The sequence below is a fragment of the Episyrphus balteatus genome, chromosome 2 (genome assembly GCF_945859705.1).
Source record: "Episyrphus balteatus chromosome 2, idEpiBalt1.1, whole genome shotgun sequence".
In the NCBI taxonomy this organism is placed as follows: domain Eukaryota; kingdom Metazoa; phylum Arthropoda; class Insecta; order Diptera; family Syrphidae; genus Episyrphus; species Episyrphus balteatus.
The window spans coordinates 71,842,862-71,858,531 of NC_079135.1; the positions used below are offsets into that span (position 1 = coordinate 71,842,862).

The 15,670-nt window shown below is 29.4% G+C and overlaps 1 protein-coding gene across 2 annotated transcripts in view; it reads right to left on the reverse strand.

The window, feature by feature from the left end:
- Positions 1-15,670, reverse strand: part of LOC129910488 (uncharacterized) — a 44,715-nt gene that overhangs the window by 9,833 nt on the left and 19,212 nt on the right. For both annotated transcript variants that reach the window (XM_055987889.1, XM_055987890.1), the window contains exon 2: positions 7,060-7,141. In XM_055987889.1, coding sequence (XP_055843864.1) covers positions 7,060-7,119 — 60 coding nt within the window. In that variant the 5' untranslated portion in view covers positions 7,120-7,141. The remainder of the gene's footprint in view (positions 1-7,059; positions 7,142-15,670) is intronic.

Below are 15,670 nucleotides of genomic sequence, written 5' to 3' on the forward strand. Positions count from 1 at the left end.
AATCGGTTTCCTTTTCGATTTTTTTTTGTGGTTCAAGAACGTATTTTTAAAAATATCTTGGAAAGCAATATTACTAAGGATCATTGTAAGTATAATTGAGCAAAATTAGAACAAAATTAATCAAGTTGTAAAGGAGATATATGGAAATAATCAAAAAAATCAGACGCAAAGTTCGAGTACATGAACTTCACCTTGTTACAGGGCCAGTAAGGGGTATAGATTTTTTTTTATTTATTTGGAGACGATTGAGCGGATGTCTTCATGAACTTTGTATTAAGGACCACCCTATATAGGAGTGATGCAATTTTCTCACAAATTGACTCCAAAAAAAATATTTGAACACAACGGCAACCCCTACAATATTTAAATATACATTTTTAGAAAGCTAGAAGCTTATTCATATTTGTAAAGTTAAAATTAAGTAAATTGAGGAAAGGGTTTTTGAAAAAATGGTAATTAAACTCAGATGAAAAAAAAAATTATTGAAAAAAATTTAACATGTCCTTTTTGAAACTTTTTCGTAATATAAAATGCATTTATTTTTCAATTTTTTTTGGCCACATTTATTATGATTTGAAATTATAAAAGGAAATGTCAATATGTATTAAATTTTATGAACAAAATTAAAAAGTATTTCATTTTTGAAGAACTTTTTTTAATAAAAGTTTTGAAAAAAAAATTAACTTATTTTTTTTTTTTTTTAAGTTCAACATTTAAATATAAAGTTATTTTTTCTTCATTCAATAGCTCTTTTTGTTGAAAGTTAAATAGCAAAAGTTTAAAGTAGGTACTTATTTGCCAAAGTCTTTGAGAAAATCCATTATTTCAATGCAAAAATTCAGTTTTTATCAAAAAATCCAATGAAATTTAAGTTATTTTTATTTTATATTTTCGTCAAAATTGTAATAAATATTACTTTTGCTTCTTCGGAATTCATTTGATAATATTTATGGCCAAACATTTTTTTTTAATAAATTCATATTTTACTACGAAAAAGTTTGAAAAAAATTCATTTAAAAATTTTTAAAAACTTTTTTTTTCCAAAATTCGGAGTTGAGGACCGTTCTTTCAAAACCTCTTGATTAAATTTAGATTTAAATTTTACAGATAGAAATGAAATTTTGGCTTTTTAGAAAAGTGTATGCAAATATTGTAGGTGTTGCCGTTGTGTTCAAATTCATTTTTTTTGTGTTTGAAGTCAGTTTGTGAGAAAATTGCATTTATCGCTTAAACGATGGAAGATTTGTCTTTCACTCCCATATATTTTTTTTTTTTTCCTTAAATTACCTAGAGAATCTTTTGGTTTCATGTATTTTATGAAATTTAAGCAAAAACATGGTTTTGTTAGAAAAAAATTTAATTTCAAAAAACAATACCTACGGCAACATCGGCAATTTTTAACCTATAGACATTTAATTACCGACGTTTGAAAAACAAAGATCATCAAAATCAGAGCTGTTCGGCCGGGTTACCTAATAATATGCTGTAGTTACCACACTAAAATCGATCAAAAAAAAAACGTGTTCTGCTTTTTTAAAAGCTCACTTTCATCAGAGAAGTTGTTTATCCTTTGAAGAATGATTTTTATTTTTTTAATTTAATTTTATTTTTTATATAATATTTACAAATTTTGTGTAAAAATATGATTTAACAATTTTACTTGAATCTAAAGAGGAAGAAAGTGCGACCCAGTCGTTGATTTTATGTAGGGGAAGTGGAGACAAGACAGCCTATGGGGGAAGACCTTTTTTGTTTACTGTGTTCGGGGTTGAAACCCCAATAATTACGGTTAATTTTGTGATTTTTCATCAAATCGTCATCATTCATATGAAAAGTAGGTAAGTTGAACCGCTAACAGTGAAATAATTAAAAGTTTTAGAAAGAAACGGTTTTACTGCCAACAGAATTTGATAGGACGGTCTTACCCGCATGTGAGGGCAAGGCCATTTATTGTTAGATGTTTTTTTCAAAACCTATTATCTTTTGTCCAGTATGTCTTATATCTTTTTATAATAATGAGAGTTTCTTTAAATTTCATTACCCTTAATGAAAAAAAAAATGTATTTTAGTTAAAAGATTTATTTTTATTGGTTTTAAAGACAGTCAAACACTAAAGGGGCGCTCTTACAACCACTTCCCCTACTATTTGTGTATATAAATTCAAATGGAAAATAAACAACACAAGGCAAAGATATAATTCATGCCAAGTTAACAAACCACAGATACAAAGTACAATACTATGGTTTCGTTTTGTTTCATCAATGAATTGGAGAGAGTGTTTCTCAGTTTCCCAGTTGGCTGTCACTACACCATAAGCTAAAAGCTACCAACCAACCATGTTTGTAGGTACTCGTACCTCGCTCATATAGCATCTTCGATCTTGTAGATGTTTATACTTCATTGCAAAGTGCATGCGCCACGATAACCAAGATTGTGCGGCTGCCGCACCGCGCGCGCACCGTAAGTATACATCGAAATAAGGTCATTGTTAACATGACTCGTCGTTGGTGGGAAAATAGGTCAAGCGTGCTCTACGTCACAGAATTGTAAAGAGTTTTCTATTTCAATTCTTCGGAATCATATCGGGTGCATCTTTCTTTTTCATTGCATTTCAGAATGACGATTGAATTGATGCCGTTTATAGATTGTGCACCATCCGCTTGTTCAATTCATGAAATGAAGGCGAGATGGTGAGTTAGTGAGGTGTGTTTTCATTCATCAGGAGATCGGTTTATTCGTATTAATATTGCAAAGGTACATCATAATCAAATTAGAATTGTTGTGTGAAGAAAGAAACAGCAAAAGTTTTGTTTAATTACTTTCTTCAAAGTGCTATTTGCTTTTTTTTTAATTTTTTTTTAATTTTTTTTTAATTTTCAGATTAAATCAACATTATTTCAATATCATTTTTTTTTGTGAAAAATTAGAAAAAAGAGGTAATTTTTTTTTAAATTGTTTTTCAAAAATCTGAGTTTTAGGCCCAGTTTTTCAAAAATACTTAGTTCAATTTACTTAATTTTAATTTTACAGATACAATTATATGCCTGGCTTTTTAAAAACGTATACCCTAATATTGTTGGTCTTGCCGTTGTGTTCAAATATTTTTTTAATGTTTGAAGTAAGTTTTTTTGTGAAATAATTTAGAGAATCTTTTGGTTTCATTGGAAACTGAGACAAAAATTTTGAAAAAAAAAAAATATTTTAGTTTTAAAAAACAATACGTTAACAGCGATAATATTTAACCTGTAGATGTTAAAGTATTTTTAGTTGCCTACTTTCGAAAAAAATACTACAAATATTATGATTTCCGTTTAAAGCCTACTATGCTGCTGAAGCGAAAAGAAAATTTGTATGAAAAAATATCTCAAAGAAATTGCCAACGAAATTTGGTTTCACAGTATACTTATATCATTAATAAGTAGAGCAGATGGTTTTCCTACTCGCGAGCAGCCAACATAGAGTTGACCATGAGAAAAAACATGAATTTCAAAATCAATACCGCATATTTTCAGCGATTGCCCTTGGGCTTTATTCATGGTTATAGTGATGCAAGGCGAAGAGAAAACTTAAGACGTTTAAAATCAAATGGTAAGTCTGGCGGAATCATTGGACTTCGAGAAATCAAAACATCTCCGTCTTTGAAATTTCCACACAAAATGATAATTTAATTCAGATTTGATCACAAACTCTTGGCGCCAAGTCTACTGATACAATAACAAAGTTTATATTGATTGATATTTCGTAGCATTATACCTAATTGGAGCTCCTACTTTCAGCGCTAAATAATGTGGAGACAGCCCTGGTAAATCTAAAGCATTCAAAAACTCCGTCGTTTCCATTTGAAATTGTATCAACCGATTAATAGGCACAACATTGTGCATTTTAAAATCAAGTGGCATTATTCTATTACGTTCAATAACTGCTAAAAAAAATTCTGCCACATAAACATCGTATTGTAATTGCACCGCAACTCTCATAAGAAATGTTTTTTTTTCGTCGAATTCTTTTCGGTGGAACCCCGTAAAATTATAAGCCTTTGCAGATTTCACTGGTCAACAAGGTTTTTGCCACAAGAACCAAAATATACTTTTCTAGTAGTTTTCGATGTGCTGAACTCGAGTCTGAAGTCAGAAATTTTTATTGGCCTTCGTTTTTGAAATATTACCATTAGAAAATGCTAAAAAACGTCATTTTGGCTGTTTTCGAGGTTATGTTTTTATGTGGGGTAGTTCATTATGAATAAATTTGTAACGGTTCCTATAAGAACTGGTCTTATTCTTTCAAAAAATGTTTAAATCTTTCTGATATCTCTTTTGCTTCCCGAGATATTTAAAATTTAAGTTGCGGTCTTTGATTCAGAAACAGCACTGGCCAACAAAATTAAAATTTTTTTGTCACAAGAACCAAAATATACTTTTCTGAGGGTTTTTTGGTTGCTGAATTCGAATCCGCAGTCAGAAAAATTCTATTAGCCTTCGTTCTTGAAATATTACCGTTATAAAATGCAGAATAAAGGTTTTTTTTTTAAACGGTTATATTTCAAGAACGGAGGCTAATAGAATTTTTCTGACTGCGGATTCGAGTTCAGCAGCCCAAAACCTTCCGAAAAGTATATTTTGGCTCTTGTAACAAAAATTCTGTGATCAGTTACTTAAACTTTAGATTAAGTTTAGTTTCTCTTTGGCTTATTAACTGAAATTTAAGATATCTCGAGCAATAAAAGATATATCGGGAAAATTTAAATAGTTTTTTAAAGAAGAATATCTGTTCTTATAATCACCGTTACAAATTTGTTTTCAATGAATTACCCCACATTAAAACAGAGCCTCGAAAACAGCCAAAATGACATTTGTTATCATTGTTGATTGTAAACAAGGCCAATTCTATGTTAGGTTTTGTCAAGCGTTGGTCGAAAGAGTTTAGGGACCCTTACGTTACATTAGCTCTTTACAACTGCTTAGTTCGCCCCCACTTAGAATACGCATCTCAAGTTTGGACACCTTTTTACAGCATCCATATAGAAAGAATAGAATCAGTCCAACGTAATTTTATTCGTTTTGCCTTAAAAGGCTTACTATGGACGGACCCTTTTAACCTTCCTTCCTATGAGCATCGAATCAACCTACTGCAGATCCAAACCCTGTCTCAAAGGAGAGTAAATAACGACCTTGTATTTATTCATCAACTTATAACGGGTGTAATTGATGGCCCGGATCTGCTTAATTCTATTAATTTTAACTACCGGAGAGGTGCTTATAACTTTCGTAGCTTAGATTTAATAAAATTACCCCAACACCGTACTAATTATGGTATGCATGAGCCCTTAACTCGCATGTGTAAGCTTGTAAATTTGATTTTAATATTAATAAAACTAGTCTGAAAAAAATACTAAAAACCAGTGTACCACGCTCATAAACTTTTTTTGTATTTATGTTTAATGTTTACTGATTCTTTTCTCATTTAATGTCTATATCTATATACCTAATTTTATGTACATATGTATACTGAGTTATTTTTTTCTCAACACTCTTGACTATTAAAACATTTTTGTTTTAAAATTTTGACACTTTCTGAAAATTAAACATGAAATATTAAATTTAATTTTTTTTGTTAATTAAAATTTTTTTTTTATTTTGCATAGATATAATAAATGCTTGTACTAAGCAGTCCCAATCTATCGCTCAAAGTTCCAAAACCCTCTGTTTTTAACTGTTTTGCCAAGAAAATTAGCTCTAGCTCCAAAACCCTTTTGGCTATTTTCACTTTTTATATATTATTATAAATAAAGGTAGTGTTTTTACACATAATTTAGATGTTAAATTTGTTTAGTCTTACTTAAAAAAAAAAAAAACTATATTGTGTTCAATTTAAATTTTCAGTACTAACCTAAAAAAAAAGAGCTGAGAGCGAACTCTGTTACAGTGATACTTTCAATGTTATAGATTGATGTAAGGTACCTTTCTGATTGAAAATTTTGAGAACAACAGATTTTTCTCCACTCCAGTAAGTTGACAAATATTTCAAGCAATCAATAAAGGGAATAGGGAATAGGACTGTCACTTAAGTAAAGAAAATTCTTGCCTTGAGGAAAATGTTTTTCTCAAATTTTCATCAAAAAAAAAAACATTTTTTTAATAATTCGCACTCCTTCATATCGTATTTGTCCAACATACTCGTTGAATTCATCGTCCCATTCGTGCAAATCAAATAAATATTCGCGATTCATTTATTTTATTATAAAATAAGTATCAAATTTTAATTGTTAAACACAAAAAACAAACGCTCGCAATGACAATGGCGTTTTAATGTCAACTGACTGAAAAAAAAAAACTTAAGCGTTTCCTCAAGTAAAAAAGCCTCCTCGGACGTTCACTTTCAATTTCGACTCTAGTGATGACTATGAATAAGGATTTGCTTGAGCGAATGCTTAAGATTTTTTTTCAACTTGAGTGACGACTCTGAATTCCGCCCTAAATCTTTTTTCTTAGTTTTTATAAATGATTTTTTTTTAGGTTGAGTACCTATACAATATTTATGTAATGTAGATACCCAGTTGTTGTTGCTCAAATGAAATTGTTTTATAACTAAAATATTTTTTAACAAACACACGGGTAAGACACCACTGATTATAAAAAATTGATTAACTTCTTAGAATTAATCTGAACTTAAAGCTCACTTATTAAAAGCTCATAACTATTAAAACCCTTTTGAAAAACTTGTACAAATAATGAACCATTCAAACTCTAATTTGTGTTGCATTAGTTTTATTTTCCTAACATTTCTATCAGCAGTAATAATTAACTTAACCATTACTTACGAAATCTTTAAGTTACTTCAAACTTCACTAAATTATTCTCACGTGCTAAAAACAAAACAAGTTTATAACCGATCACATTATAAAAAAAATTCCTACTACTTATCGATGTTGTGGGCGCATACATACAGGAAAAAAAAAATATTATTTCTAAAACCTCAAAATCTATGAGATGCACAGTTAGTGGATAAATCACTTCCTCCACTTTTAAAATTATTACTGTCAATACACAGACCCACACGTACCTGTAGTGAAAGGAAAACTGCAATCGTCAGCCAAATCTTCTTAATTCGCATCTTTCTCATGGTATTTGTATGTCGATGATGTCTGCAAGAAAAGATACAAAAACAAAAAATTGAAAATAAATAAAGTGAAAGTCAATTAGTTGAATCCAGAATTTAAAATATTCTGAGACCTTGGATGTTCAAGTTTAAATGGAAGGAAGTTCAGACTTGGGAATGGCGGAGTTTTTTTTTCACATATTTTATGAGAATTGAGAAAAAGTTGCTTTTTAGTTGCTTTATAGGGCATTATTATATTGGTAATGGTTTTAATTACGGTTAGAGAAATGATACCAAAATTATTGTTGTTATTGTCATACAGTTTGTTTAAAATTGGACTAAATGGACCTAAATTTTGGTTTATTTTGTGAAAAACTGGTATTTATTTGAAACAATTGTTAACCATTGAAGACATGAAAAGCATTATCCTTGATTAGGCCCAGAGACTGTTTCAAAGATGGATACAATTTATTTATTTTATTTTAAGTGCATGCGCAACTATGGTCATTTCAGTTTCAAAATGTACTTCAAATGTTATTCGTCAAATTTTTATATTGAATAATTATAAAGTCTAATTTTGAAAATGCATATGTTTTCAGTTCAAGCCAAAACCAAAAACAAAAACAAAAAAACAAACAGATTGCCATGAGTTTGCTAAAGATTAGATTATTCGACACTGTAGCCCGTAGTAGTAGATAGTGTTTTTGAAAGCCTTGGTTCGACTACAAATGACTTCCGACAACTGGCAAAGAAAGCCAAATTATTACCGGAAAATGAAAAAAAAAAAAAAAATGGAATAATTTTTCAAAGGAAGCACCATAATATAAAAGGATTGTAAAACTCTTAAAATGATCATTTGAACCAGCAAGCAAGATCGAAAATGTGTCCTAAAAGTAGAAGCTCATTCTCTATACGAACCGCTTAAGTAAAAATGAAATTCCGCTGAACCAACTGGTAAACTCAAATGTAATAATCCTTTTTATCAACAAAAACAAAACTGACTTCTATGCATCTAAACTTGAATTTATGGTTTTCTCAAGGATTCTATAGTCAAAACTGGACGAAATTGAAATGCAAAAAGATACAGCCCGTTATTGTTGGTGTAATCAATATTTTTAATATTTTTTTTCCAAATTATGTCAATTTTTTAGAAAATTGCCCATCCCGGCCAAACAAGGGGGAATAGACAGCTCCGACAACCTACCCGCTCTAGCTTTTTAGTACATTCCTCCCGTACATCTTTCCTCTCAATGGTTGCCAGCCCAAAAGCTACGTTTCATATCTTTGGTGTTCATAATTTTGGTTTTTCATAACTTTGCTCAAGTAGCACAAAAGTCTAAAATACACCAAAATTTTTGGAGTATTTTTTGCACTTTCGTGATATGCATTTTGAATATAAAAAATATACCATTTTCTCGTATATAATAAATTCCGCTGGTTAAAAAATTATACCTATTTCGGTATATAAATAGCGCTAGTGGTATAAAAAATGAACTGGTTTTTGGTGAAAAATTATTCCTTTGAAATTGAAAAATACACAATAAATCTATGGATAAAATACACCATTTAAATTATTCTGATTTATAATTTGAACCAAAGTTTATTTTTTTAACTCAAACATATTGAAATGAAAATGAATTTTTGTTCACTATCACAATAATAAGAAACTAATGATTAAATATGAATTTGAGTGCCTAATTTAAGAACGAAACACATTCTGTCTACTGATTTTAGATACTACCCCGTTTTAAAATTTCAATGAATTAATGATATTTTTTTCGATTTTAAAAATGAGTTTTTCAAAAATTATAATTTTTTCTGCTGTTTTACATTTATTTTTTCCTAAGCGTTCTCTTATAATATAATATAAACGAGTCGAACTAAGAATACGGGATAATTAGGTCGATATAAATACTACATATTATAGTAAAATAATTAGTCGCTATCTTCATTTTTTAAATGGCGGCCATTGAAAAATATGGCGCCCCCCACTTATGCGGTCTGGTGTATTTTATGTCCACAGGGTGTACTTCCTACACCAAAGACAGTGTACAAAATATACCGTTTTGGTTGATTTCAGAATCGATTAATTTTATGCACCATTAATGGTATATTATAAAAACAACTGAGTATCGGTATATTTTTTGCACGGAATCTTAAAAAAATGTTGAAATTTTGTACAAAAAAAACAGTGGTATAATTGTTGTACCATTTAATTTGACAAATACACCATATTTTTTCCATTTTAGCAATTTTACACAAAAATTAATGAATTTACACCAATTTATACACCAGTGTGCTACTTGAGTGGTTTTTCATAACTTTGGTTTTTCATAACCTCGGTTTTTCATAACCCATGTCATTTTCTTAGATAAAGCTTCAAAGGTTTTAAAGTTTGATAAGGTTCTTGTCTGCATTAAATACCGTTTGCAAAAAGATATAGGTAAACAATCTTTCTAGGACTAGAGGTTCAGTCAGGACATGGATGCTTTTTGTGTTTTACATATTTTATTTTTAATGCTTTTTAATATACTTGTTTTAATAAAACCCAAAAAAAAAACTTATATGTCCTGACTGAACCTTTTATATCTTTTTGAAAACAGTAGACAAGAACCTCATCAAATTTATTTTATATCTAAAAAAATTACCTCAAAAGTCAACATATATTTACCTATTTCAAATTAGAAAAAATGTAACCTTCCTGGGCGCCATCTAGCGTCAAAATTAAAATCCGCAAAAATTAAGGGATTTTTTTATTAATTTGAAATAGTTTTTCCACTTAGGAACTTGATTCTCGCAAAACCCTCAAAAAACAAACGCTCTAATGTACACTCTTATTAGCCTTAAATGACTTAACTAAAAAAGTACCTGATTCAGGAACGACTAAACCGGCAAATTGCTGCATCCACCAAATAAAGATTGCCATTAAAATAAATTTATTATTTAAAAAAAAAAAAATAAATATTTAAAAATTGTAAATACTACCTTCTTTCTGAGTTGAAACCATTACAAATCAAATCTCGAAGAACCATAAATTCTTTCATTAATAAAATCTTATCATTTAAGTATTGGAAGAATTTTTCATTCACGCAGTCACAATAACCTCTTATTTAAATTTACTCTCATCAATATCATACAATCGTAGTTTTACGATGCCGATGGAGTGACACAATTTCCAAAATCACCTGCGGTGTTAGTGTAGAGTAGAACTTTCATTTTTCAATGTTGTCTTAAACTTTAAAGTTCCCAAACTATATGCATAAGAGTTGTGTTTTGTGTATATCTATAAAGCCATTGATGAGAAGAGAATTAGAGAAATCACAAATCAATCACATTTCAATCATTCAATTTACAATTCGAAGGAAATTTTCATCGATCATTTGTTGCTTGCTGAGATTCGCACAACCACATATCTTTACTCATCATCATCGCACTCGAACTTCAATTTCACTTAAACATTTTTTACCTTACTGAATGTACTAATGCTAACTGAAGGCAACTTGTTTGTAGGTGTCCATTGCCCAACCCACTAATAACGATCAGTTTTTTCTTCTAACAAGTTGTAATACGCCTCGAGATGATAATAAAATGTATGTTTGGTGTGTTGCTGTTTTTTTTCGAGTTTCTTGGTTGTTAATTAATAAAACAACTTCGCCCTGAAGCCATCACACTATGAATTCAATTACGAACTAGAATATGGTAAGGTCTTAATTAATCGTTGATCTTTTGATGTTGGAATTTCAAATGAATGATTTTGACAGGTTCTTGATGTGAACGTAGTATATTTAAATGGAAGTAAGCTTTCATTCATAAAATGGAAAATTGTTTGTTGAATTTTGAGACACGTACATTAGGGTGGTCGTTGTTTTCCAAAAATTGGAATTTCTATGCTTCTAAGGGCTTATATGGTTGGAAATAAATTAAAAAAAATATTCCCCAAGTTTCAAGTCTCTAAAGTTATTTTAACCCGTGTCGAAAAGCGGTTGAAGTTTCTTATGGGAATAACATGGGGTTTTGGACCTTGTCCCATCAAATTTTAATTCCAGCCAAACTATTCGTTCTAAAAATCTGAAACTTGGCAGGCTTATACCTTATAGTTGTAGCAATCATGTGGATTTTTTTCAGATTTTTAACTATTATAATTTCGGAGATGGAGCTCGGTAAAGAAAACCATGGCCTTCTAAAGATAGATAGATCAAAATCCAAAAATTTGAGTTTTGACAGTTCACACAAATATTTTAATCAAAATCGTTGCAGCCGTTTTTGAGAAAAATAAGTTTTCTATTTGGGTTATATGGCAGATACATTTAATTTTGGTCATCAAAAACTGGAATTTAAAAACAAATCAAAAATTGGAAATCCTTCACAGAGAGCCAAAACAAGTTTAAGGTTGATAAGGAATTTATTGAGATAGTTTACATAATCGATTTAACCCGTATTGAAATCCATAGTCTTGACAAATATAGTATTCAATGTATTTTTTCATACTTATTTTTCACAAATGTTGACTTTGAAATCGATTATTTCGACAACAACTGATTAAAATAACTTGATTTAAAAACTCAAATTAAGTGTATAATTCTAGCTTTTGAAAAAGGTATCATTAATAACTGTAAATGTTGCCGTTGTTTTTTAATATTTCATTTAGTAGTTTTTTTTTGGAAAATTGCTCCTCCCGCCTAAAGGGGGAGACATAGACCCCCCCTCCCATAACAAAAAATGATTGTATTGAATACCTCTACAAAAAACTGTTTTCAATTCTCGGCGCCTAAGTTATAATACTCGAGCCTTGTGCTGATATGATTTTTTCTTGAAAAAACCACGTTTACGGGAGGTATCTCGAAAAAGGAAGCCAATTCAATGTTGGTAAAAACAGATTATTATTGCTGAGGCCTTCAGGAACAAAGCCTCATTTTTAGTTTCTGTCGTTATTTTAGGTCAACCTTAAACTTGTTCAGGCTCACTGTGTCTTATAGACATTTTATAGATAACATATTATTCAAAAAATGGTGTGCAATTTTTAAAGAAAAAAATTCAAAAATTCACTAACCCGTTTTTAAAATAAGATTTTTACAAAAAAAAAATTAAACAATTACCTATTATATTCAAAAAATAAAATCAAAAATGTGTTTTTGAAAAATTTAGATTTAATTTTACGTCTAAATAAATATAGTACCTACTTTGTTTTCTAAACTATTTCTTTTTAGATTTTTTTTTATTTTTAAAAACTCGACTTTATAGAAAAAATCAATTAGAAAAAGATCCCCCAATGGAACCCCACGTCAAATTTTGTATTGGGTAATAAGGGTCAAAAAACGAAACGATAGAGTAACCGCCTTGACAAAGGTATTTTTAAGTAGGTAATTACGACGAAAAATATTAATTTTTAAAATTTTTTGTTTTAAACTTTGTTTGCAAAAATGTTTCATTAAAAAATCTATTTTGAACATAAAACGTATCAAAAAATGTTAATTAAAGTAGGTATTTGCGTTAAATTTAATGTTCTAATTTTTTTTAAGTTACTTTTTACAAATTTACCCCATTTTTGGGGTTTTCTAGCAACTTAGACAACAGACTGCAGTTGAGAAATAAATAATAATAATATTACCTACACTTGTGCATATAGTTTATGTTTAAGCACAATTTAAAAAAAAAATTAATTCTTAACACATGGCAACCCTGACTCTTGCGAAAACAATTAATCGGCAACCCGTAAATCTAAAATTTGTTTTATAGGTACTTAAATCCGTTTTAGATGATTTGAACCACAAAACAAAGTTTTCTATTGAGGTTCTTGTATAGGTACATAATAAAATTTTTAGAAAGAAAAAATTGAAAATCGTTTTTTAAAATATTTTTATATTTATTTATATTATTATATTATTTATTTTATATTAATTTAAAAAAAAAATCATCCACCCGTATTCGACTTTTCAAAAAAAAAGTTTTTGAGCTAGAATTTTGTCAAGAGAACGGGCGTTAGATTGTTAAAATTAAATTTAAAATTAAGAAAAAAAAAATTGCTAACGTGTTTTGAACTTAAATTATGTAATTAGTTTACTCGATAAGAGTACAATAAATTAAACAACATTAACATTTTTTAAAACAAAACAGCTTAACATAATGCTTTTATTTTCGAAATGAAATTAAATCAAATATGTATTTGTGGAAATTTTTAAAAGATTTGAAAATCAAAAATATTAACTTTTTGAAATTTGTTGTGCTGTAGTTTTTTAAAATGTATTCAATTAACTTTAACATTATTCAATTTTATTAAAATGTTGCCTATCTACAAATCATCAAAGATTATCATTCTGATTATTTTGTGGGGTTCGTGCAAACGATTTTTTAAAAGTCGAGTCTTACAGAAAAAAAATATCATTACAAATTTATACAGTGATTTTTTTTTAATATAAAATGCAAAATTTTTTGTAACAGATTTTTCGAAAAAAAAATTAAATAAAACTGAAAAATTAAATACATAAAATATTCTGTACAAACCAATTTCATCAAAATCGGTTGAGCCATTTGCAATAAAAATGATTATAATAAAACCGGCTATAATCCATTAGAACCGGTTGCAAAAGTAATCAGTCTATGATAAGTGACGTAGAATATAGAGTTTAAAAAAAAGCCAATTCACTCTTTTGAATAAAATTGCATCAGCCGTTTATAATGCCGAAATACAGAAAGATAGACTGGCAGACAAATAAACAGACAGACAAACGGTTTGATATGTGTAATTTATTTCTATCAGTTTTTAGTAAGATTTCTAAGTTTTATTTATTTTTAAAGTTATTTAAAAAGTTGTAATAAACTTATGAATCCGTCAAAGTTTTAAACGGTTTTACTTGTTTTATAACTTTCGACTTTAATTCCAACATCCAACTCAAACCTTCTTGGATTTATTTTCTGTATTAAATACATTGTCAAAAGCATACACTTTCTTAATGGACCAAATACAATTTGTCATGAAAAATTGTAATTTTAGTACCTTAGTATTATTCTAATTAACCTCAAAAACATAGCTAGACTTGACCAATTTTACTTTCACTAAAGTCATTCACCAACTCATAAAGAATAATAAATTTTGACCTTTGTAAATCTTACAACACCGTGCACAAGAAAAAGTCTACAAAGCAATTATAAGAGTCTTTAAATATGCCAAACAAAATTCATAACCATACGACGAAAGTCATTAAAATAAAAATTAAATTACCTCGTAAAATTGATTCCAAATAGTATTTTTATCTCCCAATTAGATTGCACCCTCCCGGCTTTTTATTATTTTTTTGTTTTTAAAAAAACTTGCTATGTTCTCACTTATGAAAATTTTACTTTTACTTAAAGCGCATCCGGCAATACTGTCAATTTAGCAGCTTCCAGTCTCGCGTATCTGTTAGCACATTAACACTTCACTGCATCCACACAACTTTGTATCTAGTCAAAGCAAAGTATCGACAACTTCGTTGTCTTCGTCGTAGTCGTTCAAGATGAAAATGTGTATATTCCTTAAATTCCTTAAGTGAAAACTCAACGTGATGTGTATCTACGCAGCAATGCAAGTGGGTCACAAGTCACAACTCAATCGGATAGTTATAGAGTGAACTAAAAGTCTTCCTTTCGCGCCACAAACTTTAATTGAAGGAAATTCAATTGGCAAATAATGATAATTATATTAAAAAACAAACATTATCACAATGAAAGGTTGTTATAAGAAAAAGGTTCAAAAACACATCCCGTATTATAATAATTGAGCTAGGACCTGGGTCGAAACAAAAAAAAAAGCTTTAAGACGAATATCTTATGGATAATACACGCAGTGTATCTGGTGACAAGTTGCACACATTAAACGCGCGTCTTCACCGTGCCGTGGGTAACTAAAGAATGGTAAATACACCTGCTTTTCCAAAGCGATACACTTCACATCTTCGGCGCACGATAAGAGAAGATTGAAACGACGACAAACGAAAAGTTGCCGCAGAAAGCACGAAAACGATAAAAAAAATCAACCTCAACCTGAAGAAAATAAAAAAGAAATGCTTTTGCCATTGCCATTGAAAAGATACTTCTGGGCTCTGTCACTTGTTCGAGATGCGCGCAAGATGAGTGTGCGCGGTGGGATAGGTAAGGCAAATAACCCAGCGGCGGACAATTAAATGAACACAATAAGCACGTGCTGAGGGCCTTTTACTATCTAAAGGAAATATTTTATTTTGTATTGAGCTAGGATTTTATTTAAAACATGATTAAATAATTTTAATGGCATTACAAGAACTTGAGAGCAAAGATAATTTTCAAAAAAATTAAAAATCATGGCAAAGGAAAAACATAAAATCTCAAATTTTTTGCTCTTATTTTGATTTTAACCCTTTCTTTTGTAGTGGTTACATCACAAAAGCATTTTTTTTTATTTCTGTTGCAAGAAAAATTGCGTATGAGCTATAGTTCAATGAATTTGTTTACAAAAAAAAAAAGGCTGAAGTTTTGAGGTACAAAAATAATTTATATTTAAACTGAAATAGAACGATTGTAATGTTTCTGCAATCTATAAAATGTGTAAGCATGTTTTAGT